The 15,378-nt window shown below is 49.3% G+C and overlaps 1 protein-coding gene across 3 annotated transcripts in view; it reads right to left on the bottom strand.

Moving 5' to 3' along the window:
* TOMM40L (translocase of outer mitochondrial membrane 40 like) overlaps nucleotides 1-15,378 on the bottom strand; it is a 92,826-nt gene that overhangs the window by 39,900 nt on the left and 37,548 nt on the right. The window contains exons 1-9 of one of the 3 annotated variants that reach the window (XM_083165866.1): nucleotides 15,101-15,345; nucleotides 11,726-11,960; nucleotides 11,472-11,539; nucleotides 10,329-10,421; nucleotides 9,587-9,688; nucleotides 9,272-9,377; nucleotides 9,070-9,192; nucleotides 8,016-8,092; nucleotides 6,773-7,520 (exon numbers count right to left, since the gene is read on the bottom strand). In XM_083165866.1, the coding sequence (XP_083021992.1) occupies nucleotides 7,278-7,520; nucleotides 8,016-8,092; nucleotides 9,070-9,192; nucleotides 9,272-9,377; nucleotides 9,587-9,688; nucleotides 10,329-10,421; nucleotides 11,472-11,539; nucleotides 11,726-11,960; nucleotides 15,101-15,103 (1,050 nt within the window). In that variant the 5' untranslated portion in view covers nucleotides 15,104-15,345 and the 3' untranslated portion in view covers nucleotides 6,773-7,277. Of the gene's footprint in view, nucleotides 1-6,772; nucleotides 7,521-8,015; nucleotides 8,093-9,069; nucleotides 9,193-9,271; nucleotides 9,378-9,586; nucleotides 9,689-10,328; nucleotides 10,422-11,471; nucleotides 11,540-11,725; nucleotides 11,961-15,100; nucleotides 15,363-15,378 lie in introns of those variants that run through there. The other 2 variants (XM_083165867.1, XM_083165868.1) reach the window with 2 other exon arrangements.

Raw genomic sequence — 15,378 nt, 5'->3', positions numbered from 1 at the left:
TGTACTAGACCTACCCAACTGACCCACCATTATACACCTGTACTAGACCTACCAGACAGTCCCACCATTATACACCTGTACTAGAACTACCCGACAGTCCCGCCATTATACACCTGTACTAGACCTACCAGACAGTCCCCCCATTATATACCTGTACTAGACCTACCCGACAGTCCCCCCATTATATACCTGTACTAGACCTACCAGACAGCCCCCCCATTATATACCTGTACTAGACCTACCCAACTGACCCACCATTATACACCTGTACTAGACCTACCCAACAGTCCCACCATTATACACCTGTACTAGACCTACCCGACAGTCCCACCATTATACACCTGTACTAGACCTACCCGACAGTCCCACCATTATACACCTGTACTAGACCTACCCAACAGTCCCACCATTATACACCTGTACTAGACCTACCCGACAGTCCCACCATTATACACCTGTACTAGACCTACCCGACAGTCCCACCATTATACACCTGTACTAGACCTACCCGACAGTCCCGCCATTATACACCTGTACTAGACCTACCAGACAGTCCCCCCATTATATACCTGTACTAGACCTACCCAACTGACCCACCATTATACACCTGTACTAGACCTACCCAACTGACCCACCATTATACACCTGTACTAGACCTACCCGACAGTCCCACCATTATATACCTGTACTAGACCTACCAGACAGTCCCCCCATTATACACCTGTACTAGACCTACCCAACTGACCCACCATTATACACCTGTACTAGACCTACCCAACAGTCCCACCATTATATACCTGTACTAGACCTACCCAACTGACCCACCATTATACACCTGTACTAGACCTACCCAACAGTCCCACCATTATACACCTGTACTAGACCTACCCAACTGACCCACCATTATACACCTGTACTAGACCTACCCAACTGACCCACCATTATACACCTGTACTAGACCTACCCGACAGTCCCCCCATTATACACCTGTACTAGACCTACCCGACAGTCCCACCATTATACACCTGTACTAGACCTACCCGACAGTCCCACCATTATACACCTGTACTAGACCTACCAGACAGTCCCCCCATTATATACCTGTACTAGTCCTACCCAACAGTCCCACCATTATACACCTGTACTAGACCTACCCAACAGTCCCACCATTATACACCTGTACTAGTCCTACCCGACAGTCCCGCCATTATACACCTGTACTAGACCTACCCGACAGTCCCACCATTATATACCTGTACTAGACCTACCCGACAGTCCCACCATTATACACCTGTACTAGACCTACCCGACAGTCCCACCATTATATACCTGTACTACACCTACCCGACAGTCCCCCCATTATACACCTGTACTAGACCTACCAGACAGTCCCCCCATTATATACCTGTACTAGACCTACCCGACAGTCCCCCCATTATACACCTGTACTAGACCTACCCGACAGTCCCACCATTATACACCTGTACTAGACCTACCCGACAGTCCCACCATTATACACCTGTACTAGACCTACCCGACAGTCCCACCATTATACACCTGTACTAGACCTACCAGACACTCCCCCCATTATACACCTGTACTAGACCTACCCGACAGTCCCGCCATTATACACCTGTACTAGACCTACCAGACAGTCCCCCCATTATATACCTGTACTAGACCTACCCAACTGACCCACCATTATACACCTGTACTAGACCTACCCAACAGTCCCACCATTATACACCTGTACTAGACCTACCCGACTGTCCCACCATTATACACCTGTACTAGACCTACCCGACAGTCCCGCCATTATACACCTGTACTAGACCTACCCGACAGTCCCGCCATTATACACCTGTACTAGACCTACCAGACAGTCCCACCATTATATACCTGTACTAGACCTACCAGACAGTCCCACCATTATACACCTGTACTAGACCTACCCGACAGTCCCACCATTATATACCTGTACTAGACCTACCCGACAGTCCCACCATTATACACCTGTACTAGACCTACCCCGACAGTCCCACCATTATACACCTGTACTAGACCTACCCGACAGTCCCGCCATTATACACCTGTACTAGACCTACCCGACAGTCCCACCATTATACACCTGTACTAGACCTACCCGACAGTCCCCCCATTATATACCTGTACTAGACCTACCAGACAGTCCCACCATTATACACCTGTACTAGACCTACCAGACAGTCCCACCATTATACACCTGTACTAGACCTAACCGACAGTCCCACCATTATATACCTGTACTAGACCTACCCGACAGTCCCACCATTATACACCTGTACTAGACCTACCCAACAGTCCCACCATTATACACCTGTACTAGACCTACCCGACAGTCCCCCCATTATACACCTGTACTAGACCTACCAGACAGTCCCACCATTATACACCTGTACTAGACCTACCCGACAGTCCCACCATTATACACCTGTACTAGACCTACCCGAGAGTCCCCCCATTATACACCTGAACTAGACCTACCCGACAGTCCCACCATTATATACCTGTACTAGACCTACCAGACAGTCCCCCCATTATACACCTGTACTAGACCTACCCGACAGTCCCACCATTATACACCTGTACTAGACCTACCCGACAGTCCCACCATTATATACCTGTACTAGACCTACCCGACAGTCCCACCATTATATACCTGTACTAGACCTACCAGACAGTCCCCCCATTATACACCTGTACTAGACCTACCCGACAGTCCCACCATTATACACCTGTACTAGACCTACCCGACAGTCCCACCATTATATACCTGTACTAGACCTACCCGACAGTCCCCCCATTATACACCTGTACTAGACCTACCCAACTGTCCCACCATTATATACCTGTACTAGACCTACCCAACTGACCCACCATTATACACCTGTACTAGACCTACCCAACTGACCCACCATTATACACCTGTACTAGACCTACCAGACAGTCCCCCCATTATATACCTGTACTAGACCTACCCGACAGTCCCGCCATTATACACCTGTACTAGACCTACCCAACAGTCCCACCATTATATACCTGTACTAGACCTACCCAACTGACCCACCATTATACACCTGTACTAGACCTACCCAACTGACCCACCATTATACACCTGTACTAGACCTACCAGACGGTCCCCCCATTATATACCTGTACTAGACCTACCCAACTGACCCACCATTATACACCTGTACTAGACCTACCCAACTGACCCACCATTATACACCTGTACTAGACCTACCAGACAGTCCCACCATTATACACCTGTACTAGACCTACCCGACAGTCCCACCATTATACACCTGTACTAGACCTACCCAACAGTCCCACCATTATATACCTGTACTAGACCTACCCAACTGACCCACCATTATACACCTGTACTAGACCTACCCAACTGACCCACCATTATACACCTGTACTAGACCTACCAGACAGTCCCGCCATTATATACCTGTACTAGACCTACCCGACAGTCCCACCATTATATACCTGTACTAGACCTACCAGACAGTCCCACCATTATATACCTGTACTAGACCTACCCAACTGACCCACCATTATATACCTGTACTAGACCTACCCGACAGTCCCACCATTATATACCTGTACTAGACCTACGCAACAGTCCAGCCATTATACACCAGTACTAGACCTACCCGACAGTCCCACCATTATACACCTGTACTAGACCTACCCGACAGTCCCACCATTATACACCTGTACTAGACCTACCAGACAGTCCCCCCATTATACACCTGTACTAGACCTACCCGACAGTCCCACCATTATACACCTGTACTAGACCTACCAGACAGTCCCACCATTATACACCTGTACTAGACCTACTCGACAGTCCCACCATTATATACCTGTACTAGACCTACCCGACAGTCCCCCCATTATACACCCGTACTAGACCTACCAGACAGTCCCGCCATTATATACCTGAACTAGACCTACCCAACTGACCCACCATTATACACCTGTACTAGACCTACCCAACAGTCCCACCATTATATACCTGTACTAGACCTACCCAACTGACCCACCATTATACACCTGTACTAGACCTACCCAACTGACCCACCATTATACACCTGTACTAGACCTACCAGACAGTCCCACCATTATACACCTGTACTAGACCTACCCAACAGTCCCACCATTATACACCTGTACTAGACCTACCCGACAGTCCCACCATTATACACCTGTACTAGACCTACCAGACGGTCCCACCATTATACACCTGTACTAGACCTACCCAACTGACCCACCATTATACACCTGTACTAGACCTACCCGACAGTCCCACCATTATATACCTGTACTAGACCTACCCGACAGTCCCACCATTATACACCTGTACTAGACCTACCCGACAGTCCCACCATTATACACCTGTACTAGACCTACCAGACAGTCCCCCCATTATATACCTGTACTAGACCTACCCGACAGTCCCACCATTATACACCTGTACTAGACCTACCCGACAGTCCCACCATTATACACCTGTACTAGACCTACCCGACAGTCCCACCATTATACACCTGTACTAGACCTACCAGACAGTCCCACCATTATACACCTGTACTAGACCTACCCGACAGTCCCACCATTATACACCTGTACTAGACCTACCCAACAGTCCCGCCATTATACACCTGTACTAGACCTACCCAACTGACCCACCATTATACACCTGTACTAGACCTACCAGACAGTCCAGCCATTATATACCTGTACTACACCTACCCGACAGTCCCCCCATTATATACCTGTACTAGACCTACAGACAGTCCCCCCATTATATACCTGTACTAGACCTACAGACAGTCCCGCCATTATATACCTGTACTAGACCTACCCAACAGTCCCACCATTATATACCTGTACTAGACCTACCCGACAGTCCCACCATTATATACCTGTACTAGACCTACCCGAGAGTCCCCCCATTATACACCTGTACTAGACCTACCAGACAGTCCCACCATTATACACCTGTACTAGACCTACCCGACAGTCCCACCATTATACACCTGTACTAGACCTACCAGACAGTCCAGCCATTATATACCTGTACTACACCTACCCGACAGTCCCCCCATTATATACCTGTACTAGACCTACAGACAGTCCCCCCATTATATACCTGTACTAGACCTACAGACAGTCCCGCCATTATATACCTGTACTAGACCTACAGACAGTCCCCCCATTATATACCTGTACTAGACCTACAGACAGTCCCCCCCATTATATACCTGTACTAGACCTACAGACAGTCCCGCCATTATATACCTGTACTAGACCTACCCAACAGTCCCACCATTATATACCTGTACTAGACCTACCCAACAGTCCCACCATTATATACCTGTACTAGACCTACCCGAGAGTCCCCCCATTATACACCTGTACTAGACCTACCAGACAGTCCCACCATTATACACCTGTACTAGACCTACCCGACAGTCCCACCATTATACACCTGTACTAGACCTACCAGACAGTCCAGCCATTATATACCTGTACTACACCTACCCGACAGTCCCCCCATTATATACCTGTACTAGACCTACAGACAGTCCCCCCATTATATACCTGTACTAGACCTACAGACAGTCCCGCCATTATATACCTGTACTAGACCTACCCAACAGTCCCACCATTATATACCTGTACTAGACCTACCCGACAGTCCCACCATTATACACCTGTACTAGACCTACCCCGACAGTCCCACCATTATACACCTGTACTAGACCTACCCGACAGTCCCACCATTATACACCTGTACTAGACCTAACCGACAGTCCCACCATTATACACCTGTACTAGACCTACCAGACAGTCCCACCATTATACACCTGTACTAGACCTACCCGAGAGTCCCCCCATTATACACCTGTACTAAACCTACCCCGACAGTCCCACCATTATACACCTGTACTAGACCTAACCGACAGTCCCACCATTATACACCTGTACTAGACCTACCAGACAGTCCCACCATTATACACCTGTACTAGACCTACCCGAGAGTCCCCCCATTATACACCTGTACTAGACCTACCCGACAGTCCCGCCATTATACACCTGTACTAGACCTACCCAACAGTCCCACCATTATACACCTGTACTAGACCTACCCGAGAGTCCCACCATTATACACCTGTACTAGACCTACCAGACAGTCCCGCCATTATACACCTGTACTAGACCTACCCAACTGTCCCACCATTATACACCTGTACTAGACCTACCAGACAGTCCCACCATTATACACCTGTACTAGACCTACCCGAGAGTCCCACCATTATACACCTGTACTAAACCTACCCCGACAGTCCCACCATTATACACCTGTACTAGACCTACCCGACAGTCCCACCATTACACTGCCATTCCCGTATCGGGCACATGTGGAATTGTTTACATCGTTAGCATCCGAGAACATCACTGCGACATTTACACTGTCGCAGCTCTTGGGTCACCACCACAGAAGATCTCGGTAACGACAATGTTGGAAGGTCATCGTTATACAATGAGATTGTGACATTTCTGGAGCGGCCACTGTAAGACCTCCCTTATGTTACGTTATCCCGGACTTATTTCATTGTGATTTCCCATCTGAGGAACATTTCGCACATTATCCAGATGTACCATAAGTCTCAGCAGCACAGGAAAGGGTTAACACAAAGACACAACAGAAACTCAATATGGGAAAAAAAAACTGATTTATAAATCAGACCAGCGCCGCCAAGAGGCCAGACAGGATATATCACCTGCAGTCCTAACAACAGTAATGCAATAAATATGGAATGGTGAAGTATTTCAGGCAGTAGAGTCCGCCCTGCAGGTGAGGAGCCCCTGTGGCCGCAGGGAGAGATGTGATTGGATGGTAGGTGCAGGAATGGGGCGGATGAGGCCCTGAGACAGGAAGGCCTGAGAACAACTCTGCACAGTAATACCCTGTTAGATCCTCTGTCTCTGCAGGATACCCGAACCCTCTGCGACATCACATTTCCCCAACAGGTGCCCAGAATGTCTATATCTGGGGGGACGAGGAGGACCCACCTTGCTTCAGCTCAGAACACTCCGAACCCTGACGATAACTTTGGCCTGTTCCTGAACATTCCCCCGACGGCGTGCAGGTACTGGTAATTGGGGTGGGGGGACAGGGGAGGCACCAGTACACGAGTGAGTCCCTTCAGCCGCTCCCATCATCCCACCATGATGCTGAATCCGCAGTGAAATTTGTTTTTCCAGTGATTCATGAAAGCTCCGAGTGCTATAGTGACGGGCAGGGGGGGCAGCTTCTTCTCCAGCACACCCCCAACGCACCATGCGCTGTCCACCGATCCCTTGAAAACCATGTTGGCTCTGGGGATGTTCAGGTGGTAGCCGAAAGCGAAGGACGTTTCCTGCAGCCGAGTATTGGCTTCAAACTCCACCCCGACCTGAATCTGCGGCAAGAAGGGATAACCCAAATATACGGCACAGCACAATGCATGCTACAGAGCGATATATGGGATCATGTCCTCCCCCAGGGTATTACAAGTCACTGCGGCATCACATAACGGGACAGCCGGGCACAGGATATTACCAGTGATGTGTAATATCCTCATAGATCACAGCAGGGAGCATCGTGCTCCCCCCAGGGTATTACAAGTCACTGCGGTATCACAGAACGGGACAGCCGGGCACCGGATATTACCAGTGATGTGTAATATCCTCATAGATCACAGCAGGGAGCATCGTGCTCCATCCACTACACAATGGTGGTTGTTTTCCATATGCCTGCCCCCAGCAACATGCAGTGTGTGTTATATGTACCTTGGATATGACACATGCACAGAGCAGACCAGTTCTGCATCATACACAAGGGTTATGGGTAGCAGTGAATAGTTCTATAGTGATGAAGCAGCGCAGAGCGCCCCCGGACACAATCACAGACCTACCTGTTCATTGGCCTTATGGTAGTAGCTGGCGTGCGCTCCGCCGTAGCCGATATTGAGAGTCGCCACCCAGTTTGGTGCTGCAAGAAAAGATAGGAGGAAACGCGTCAGCCCCTCACTGCCAGCATTACATGGGGGCATTTACTAAAACATCGAAAAAAAATTCTGTCTATTGTTTCAGTATTGGAAGTGATCGACAGAATCTGGTGGTTGCTATGGGCAACACCACCTTTTTTCCTAGAAGCTTAAATAAAGTGACCGAAAAGTGTGAGCTTGATTTGAATTAAAAAATAATAATTAAAAATTCAAATAAAAAAATGAAAACCGCTGGGCGGTAACTAAGAAACCTACGGCGAGATAAATGATCGATGGGGATATGGTCATCTGGTCGACCACTGCAGGACGACAGGATTTAGGTCGACACAAGCATTAGGTTGACATGAGTTTTTCGCCTTTATTTTTAGCCGACATGTGCCGACATGCCCTACCATCCACTAGGGTGTGGCGGGAGAATATAATAGTGTGCAGAGCGCAGCGAGCCATGCGGGGGGACGCGGTGCACGTCGACGGTATCCAGGACGACTAGGTCGACATTCGGGACAACAAAAACGCGAAAAACTCATGTGGACCTTCTCATTGTCGGCCTTCCCATTGTCAAACTGAAGACTGTGTCGACATATTTTATATGTCGGCCTTCAATGGGCCACCTAATGACCCGTACCCAAACGATGCACAGGGACACCCCGGTTTTCACTTTAGATTATGATTTTTAAAATAGGGGAAAATAAATATAAACAATATGACAGTAGCTTAAATGACTGCGCTCTGCCGGTTTGCCTGTATCGGCCCCATCACCAGGTCTCTCTGCCGGTTTGCCTGTATCGGCCTCATCACCAGGTCACTGTCCTATTCAGGAAGAGCTTTCTCTGTTAGAAGTAATATATTACGGAGCAGGGGTTGCAGTCACTTGAGCTGCTGTAATACCATCCCTCTATACTATTTGATCATTATAACTTAGATGTAAGCCGGAGAACGTTTCCCCCCAATATAAGCTTACCGGAGTATTTTCCTGCTAACGTCAGAATGGCCCCTTCATCCGCCATGCGCTTGTGATAAACCAGCTCTCCGCCCAGAACCAGCCGGGGAGTGACGCTCTGCAGGAAATGTGTGACCAGGATCACTGCAAGGTGAGGACAACAGGGCAGGCAGTCAGGATCTCTGATAACTGCAAGGGAGCATTGCTGGAATATAGCACATACCTGATTCATTAATGACGTCCGGGTTCCCCAGGGTCAGGGTCCCCGTGCAGTCATTACCCCGGTATTCTACATCCACCTGCCAGGTCAGGAACTTGGAGTGACGAGTCTATGGAGGAAAGGGAACAAGCTTCATTTGACTAGGAGTAAGGTCAGATACAATCCATCTGGGACGCAGCATGGAATAACCATCAGCTGGTGGCACATCCCATGGGGTAGCGGAAGCCGGCCTCCACAGGGTCAGGAGATGGACTGTTCATCACCTGGGCTGGGGCAGCCTTACACATGACGGAGGCCTGGAACCGGGCTCTGCATTACCTGGAAAACGGCCTTGGATCGGATGCGTTCGGCCAGGAGAACGAGGGCTTGGGCGTTGAGGCTCCCAGCGTTATCCATATCTCCGACCAGCAAGGGGAACGGCTATAGAAGGTGGGAGAGAAAGAGGACAGGCATCAGAGACATTGTATCCTACCAGAAACAGCCCAGGCCTGGCCAATCTGGGCACCAGCAATTGTGAAACTACAAGTCCCAGCATGCCCTGCCACAGGTTTGCGATTAGATCATGGGTCCTCAAACTGCGGCCCTCCACATGTTGTGAAACTACAAATCCCAGCATGCCTTGCCACAGTTTTAACACTCCCTTCTGGCAAAACTGTGGCAAGGCATGCTGGGATTTGTAGTTTCACAACATCTGGAGTGCCGCAGTTTGAGCACCCATGGATTAGACCATGCTAACACTATGGCAGGGCATGCTGGGATGTGTAGTTTCCCAACAGGTAGAGAGCCACAGATTGGCCAGGCCTGAAGGTACAGGTGGGAACCATGATACTGGGCCACGTCCTTCTCCTTTGTAGCTGGACTTTAGCCCTTACCATGTGACCCCACTATTACATAGGTCACCTACCCTGCCGCTGCAGCAGAGATTTTACCTCTATACCTCCCATGGTGAGACCGATCACAGACACACACCATCACCCAATCATTACCCTGTGCAGTCTGCAGTCCTGGTACCAATTATACTCAGCATTCCCAACCACTGGTGCTATAGTAATACATATACCTCACTAGGGCCCGGCTGCTGGTCTCCCATGTACTTGGCATTGAAGTGGTAACCGGACAGGCCAACGGTGCTCATGTGAATGAGGTGGCTGACCTGTGGGAAGGGGAGAAAGGATCACGGTCACATGACGCCGGAAATAGATAACTTCAGAAGACAACACACAAATGTCAGAGGGTTCCCTGGGCGCTTTGTTAGGCGATAGACTCTTTCTCAACCTGGTTATTTCAGGATATTAATACACAAAAAGGAAAAGAGAAACACACAATAGTGTAATCATGTACAAACACTTGGAATTAGGGATGAGACTCGCACCAGAATTAAATGTCTACACAAGCAGTAGACATTCGCGCTTATAGAGACAGTTCTCGTCACAATTTACTCCTTCCTTGGAATTCACTCAAGACATGGAGAGAGAGCAACATCACGGTGCAGGAAAACGTCACACAAAATCAACAAGATAAAATATTTTTCATCAGCGGACTCTCACCGTATGGAATTGTCCACAAAAGATGTGCAGTAGTTGTAACAGGCAACCCTGGAATTATGCATCAATGGTTCAAGTGCCTGGAAACCACTGGTATTGATACTTTAGGGTATGTTTATCAAGGCTTAGATACCGTAACGTATCAAAACCGGTTGGCTGACCGGAGGTTTCCAGGGACTTGGACCATTGATGCATAATTCCAGGGTTGCCTGTTACAACTACTGCACATCTTTTGTGGACAATTCCATATGGTGAGAGTCCGCTGATGAAAAATGGATTGTTTTATCTTGTGTAGACATTTAATTCTGGTGCGAGTCTCATCCCTAATTACAAGTGTCTGTACATGATTACACTATTGTGCGTTTCTCTTTTCCTTTTAGGGTTTTAATATCCTGAAATACCCAGGTGGAGAAAGAGTCTATTTCCCAGGGAACCCTCTGACATGTGTGTGTGGTTTTGTATCTGTTTGAAGTGGTTCTTCATTTCTTAGAAGTGGGCCTTAGGCTGCTAGAAGCGCACAAAATATTAGTTTTTTGTTTCCTTTTAACTTCGGAAGACCCTCCGATGCCATTACACCTCTCGGGAGGGAGTACCTGGCACAGATCGTTATGTATTGGATGGAGAAGCGATGACACCACGCCACACCCCCCTGTGCGTACCTGGAAGTGGCTGCTGAGAGCCTTCTGGATTACGACTTTCACTCCTTCCACCTGCTGTGGGAACACTTCTGCAATCAGACAGAAAACAGCCATCAGTGACCAACCATGAGGTCTCCAGGTCTTCCTAAGCCTCCTGCCAGCCCAACAACCCCTGACTCATACACCAATAACTGTGGTAGACAGATCCGCCACACCACGGGCAGGTGGGCTAATAATGATTAGACCGGATACTGGCAGCTTCATTCATCACCCACCTTTGCAGCTTTTGTGCAGCTCATCAAAGCTCCCTGGATTGGGTAGAGATGCCCGTTTCCTTCGCATGATCCAGGGCACCTGTGAGTTGGACAGTGCCAGGACGTTACCCATGCTGCTGCTTTTGGGATGATCTCTCCCGCTGAGGTGGCCGCCGTCCCCGCTGCTGCCAGCTGGAGTCAGGATGCCCCAGAAAGCTGCATCTTCTAGTTTCCTCACCGGCTGGTAACCACAGACCTGTGCAAGACAACAGATAGGAGCCTGGTTATACAGCTCAGACACAGGCACGGAGGCATCTGCAAGACAACAGATAGGAGCCTGGTTATACAGCTCAGACACAGGCATGGAGGCACCTGCTAGAGAACAGATAGGACCCTGGTTATACAGCTCAGACACTGAGGCACTTGCTAGAGAACAGATAGGACCCTGGTTATACAGCTCAGATACAGGCACGGAGGCACCTGCTAGAGAACAGATAGGAGCCTGGTTATACAGCTCAGACACAGGAATAGAGGCACCTGCTAGAGAACAGATAGGACCCTGGTTATACAGCTCAGACACAGGCACGGAGGCACCTGCTAGAGAACAGATAGGACCCTGGTTATACAGCTCCGATACAGGCACGGAGGCATCTGCTAGAGAACAGATAGGAGCCTGGTTATACAGCTCAGACACAGGCACGGAGGCATCTGCTAGAGAACAGATAGGAGCCTGGTTATACAGCTCAGACACAGGCACGGAGGCATCTGCTAGAGAACAGATAGGACCCTGGTTATACAGCTCAGACACAGGCACGGAGGCACCTGCTAGAGAACAGATAGGAGCCTGGTTATACAGCTCAGACACTGAGGCACTTGCTGGAGAACAGATAGGAGCCTGGTTATACAGCTCAGACACAGGCATGGAGGCACCTGCTAGAGAACAGATAGGACCCTGGTTATACAGCTCAGACACTGAGGCACTTGCTAGAGAACAGATAGGACCCTGGTTATACAGCTCAGACACAGGCACGGAGGCACCTGCTAGAGAACAGATAGGAGCCTAGTTATACAGCTCAGACACAGGCACGGAGGCACCTGCTAGAGAACAGATAGGAGCCTGGTTATACAGCTCAGACACAGGCACGGAGGCATCTGCAAGACAACAGATAGGAGCCTGGTTATACAGCTCAGACACAGGCACGGAGGCATCTGCAAGACAACAGATAGGAGCCTGATTATACAGCTCAGACACAGGTACGGAGGCACCTGCTAGACAACAGATAGGACCCTGGTTATACAGCTCAGACACAGGTACAGCGGCACTTGCTAGAGAACAGATAGGAGCCTGGTTATATAGCTCAGACACAGGTACGGAGGCATCTGCTAGAGAACAGATAGGAGCCTGGTTATACAGCTCAGACACATGCATGAAGGCATCTGCTAGAGAACAGATAGGAGCCTAGTTATACAGCTCAGACACAGGCACGGAGGCATCTGCTAGAGAACAGATAGGATCCTGGTTATACAGCTCATACACAGGCATGGAGGCATCTGCTAGAGAACAGATAGGAGCCTGGTTATACAGCTCAGACACAGAGGCATCTGCAAGACAACAGATAGTATCCTTGTTATACAGATCAGACACAGGCACGGAGGCACCTATTAGATAACAGATTTTATCCTTGTTATACAACCCAGTGACAGGTGAGGAGGCTCCTGCTAGAGAACAGATATGAGCCTTGTTATACAACACAGTGACAGCTGATGGGGATCCTGCTAGAGAACAGATAGGACCCTGGTTATACAGCCCAGTGACAGGTGATGGGGATCCTGCTAGAGAACAGATAGGAGCCTTGTTATACAACCCAGTGACAGGTGATGGGGATCCTGCTAGATAACAGATAGGAGCCTTGTTATACAACCCAGTGACAGGTGAGGAGGCTCCTGCTAGAGAACAGATATGAGCCTTGTTATATAACCCAGTGACAGCTGATGGGGATCCTGCTAGAGAACAGATAGGAGCCTTGTTATACAACCCAGTGACAGCTGATGGGGATCCTGCTAGAGAACAGATAGGAGCCTTGTTATACAACCCAGTGACAGGTGATGGGGATCCTGCTAGAGAACAGATAGGAGCCTTGTTATACAACCCAGTGACAGGTGATGGGGATCCTGCTAGAGAACAGATAGGAGCCTTGTTATATAACCCAGTGACAGCTGATGGGGATCCTGCTAGAGAACAGATAGGAGCCTTGTTATACAACCCAGTGACAGGTGATGGGGATCCTGCTAGAGAACAGATAGGAGCCTTGTTATACAACCCAGTGACAGGTGAGGAGGCTCCTGCTAGAGAACAGATATGAGCCTTGTTATACAACCCAGTGACAGGTGATGGGGATCCTGCTAGAGAACAGATAGGACCCTGGTTATACAGCCCAGTGACAGGTGATGGGGATCCTGCTAGAGAACAGATATGAGCCTTGTTATATAACCCAGTGACAGGTGATGGGGATCCTGCTAGAGAACAGATAGGACCCTGGTTATACAGCCCAGTGACAGGTGATGGGGATCCTGCTAGAGAACAGATAGGAGCCTTGTTATACAACCCAGTGACAGGTGATGGGGATCCTGCTAGAGAACAGATAGGAGCCTTGTTATATAACCCAGTGACAGGTGATGGGGATCCTGCTAGAGAACAGATAGCGCCTTGTTATACAACCCAATGACAGGTGATGGGGATCCTGCTAGAGAACAGATAGGAGCCTTGTTATACAACCCAGTGACAGGTGAGGAGGCTCCTGCTAGAGAACAGATATGAGCCTTGTTATACAACCCAGTTACAGCTGATGGGGATCCTGCTAGAGAACATATAGGACCCTGATTATACAGCCCAGTGACAGGTGATGGAGATCCTGCTAGAGAACAGATAGGACCCTGGTTATACAGCCCAGTGACAGGTGATGGGGATCCTACTAGAGAACAGATAGGACCCTGGTTATACAGCCCAGTGACAGGTGATGGGGATCCTACTAGAGAACAGATAGGACCCTGGTTATACAACCCAGTGACAGGTGAGGAGGCTCCTGATAGAGAACAGATATGAGCCTTGTTATACAGCCCAGTGACAGGTGATGGGGATCCTGCTAGAGAACAGATAGGAGCCTTGTTATACAACCCAGTGACAGGTGAGGAGGCTCCTGCTAGAGAACAGATAGGACCCTGATTATACAGCCCAGTGATAGGTGATGGAGATCCTGCTAGAGAACAGATAGGACCCTGGTTATACAGCCTAGTGACAGGTGATGGGGATCCTGCTAGAGAACAGATAGGACCCTGGTTATACAGCCCAGTGACAGGAGGTAAGAGGGCACAGGGGATATGGCCGGATATAATCACCATGTGTGGCACCAGGGAAACCTCTGTAGACCTCTAGCTCCGGTTCTCCCGCTGCGGTATCGGGATTCCGGCTGTTACCATCACTGCCCGGGCATTTCTTCAATTCATGTCATCAGGGTGAAAGCGGCCATTGTAACGCCTGGCATGACGTCACGGCCACTAGCCTGGCACGGCGGCCATCTTGCGTGTGGTACATGCAGGGGAAGTGACCGTGAGAGCGGAGCCACCCTTGTAACGAGGTGAGGGTTTGGGTGGTGCTTATGGGGTGGGTGCTGAAT

The sequence above is a fragment of the Crinia signifera genome, chromosome 12, assembly GCF_055691185.1.
Source record: "Crinia signifera chromosome 12, ASM5569118v1, whole genome shotgun sequence".
NCBI lineage: Eukaryota > Metazoa > Chordata > Amphibia > Anura > Myobatrachidae > Crinia > Crinia signifera.
The sequence above is the reverse complement of the archived record's forward strand: the minus strand, read 5'-3'. Positions and strand labels throughout refer to the sequence as shown.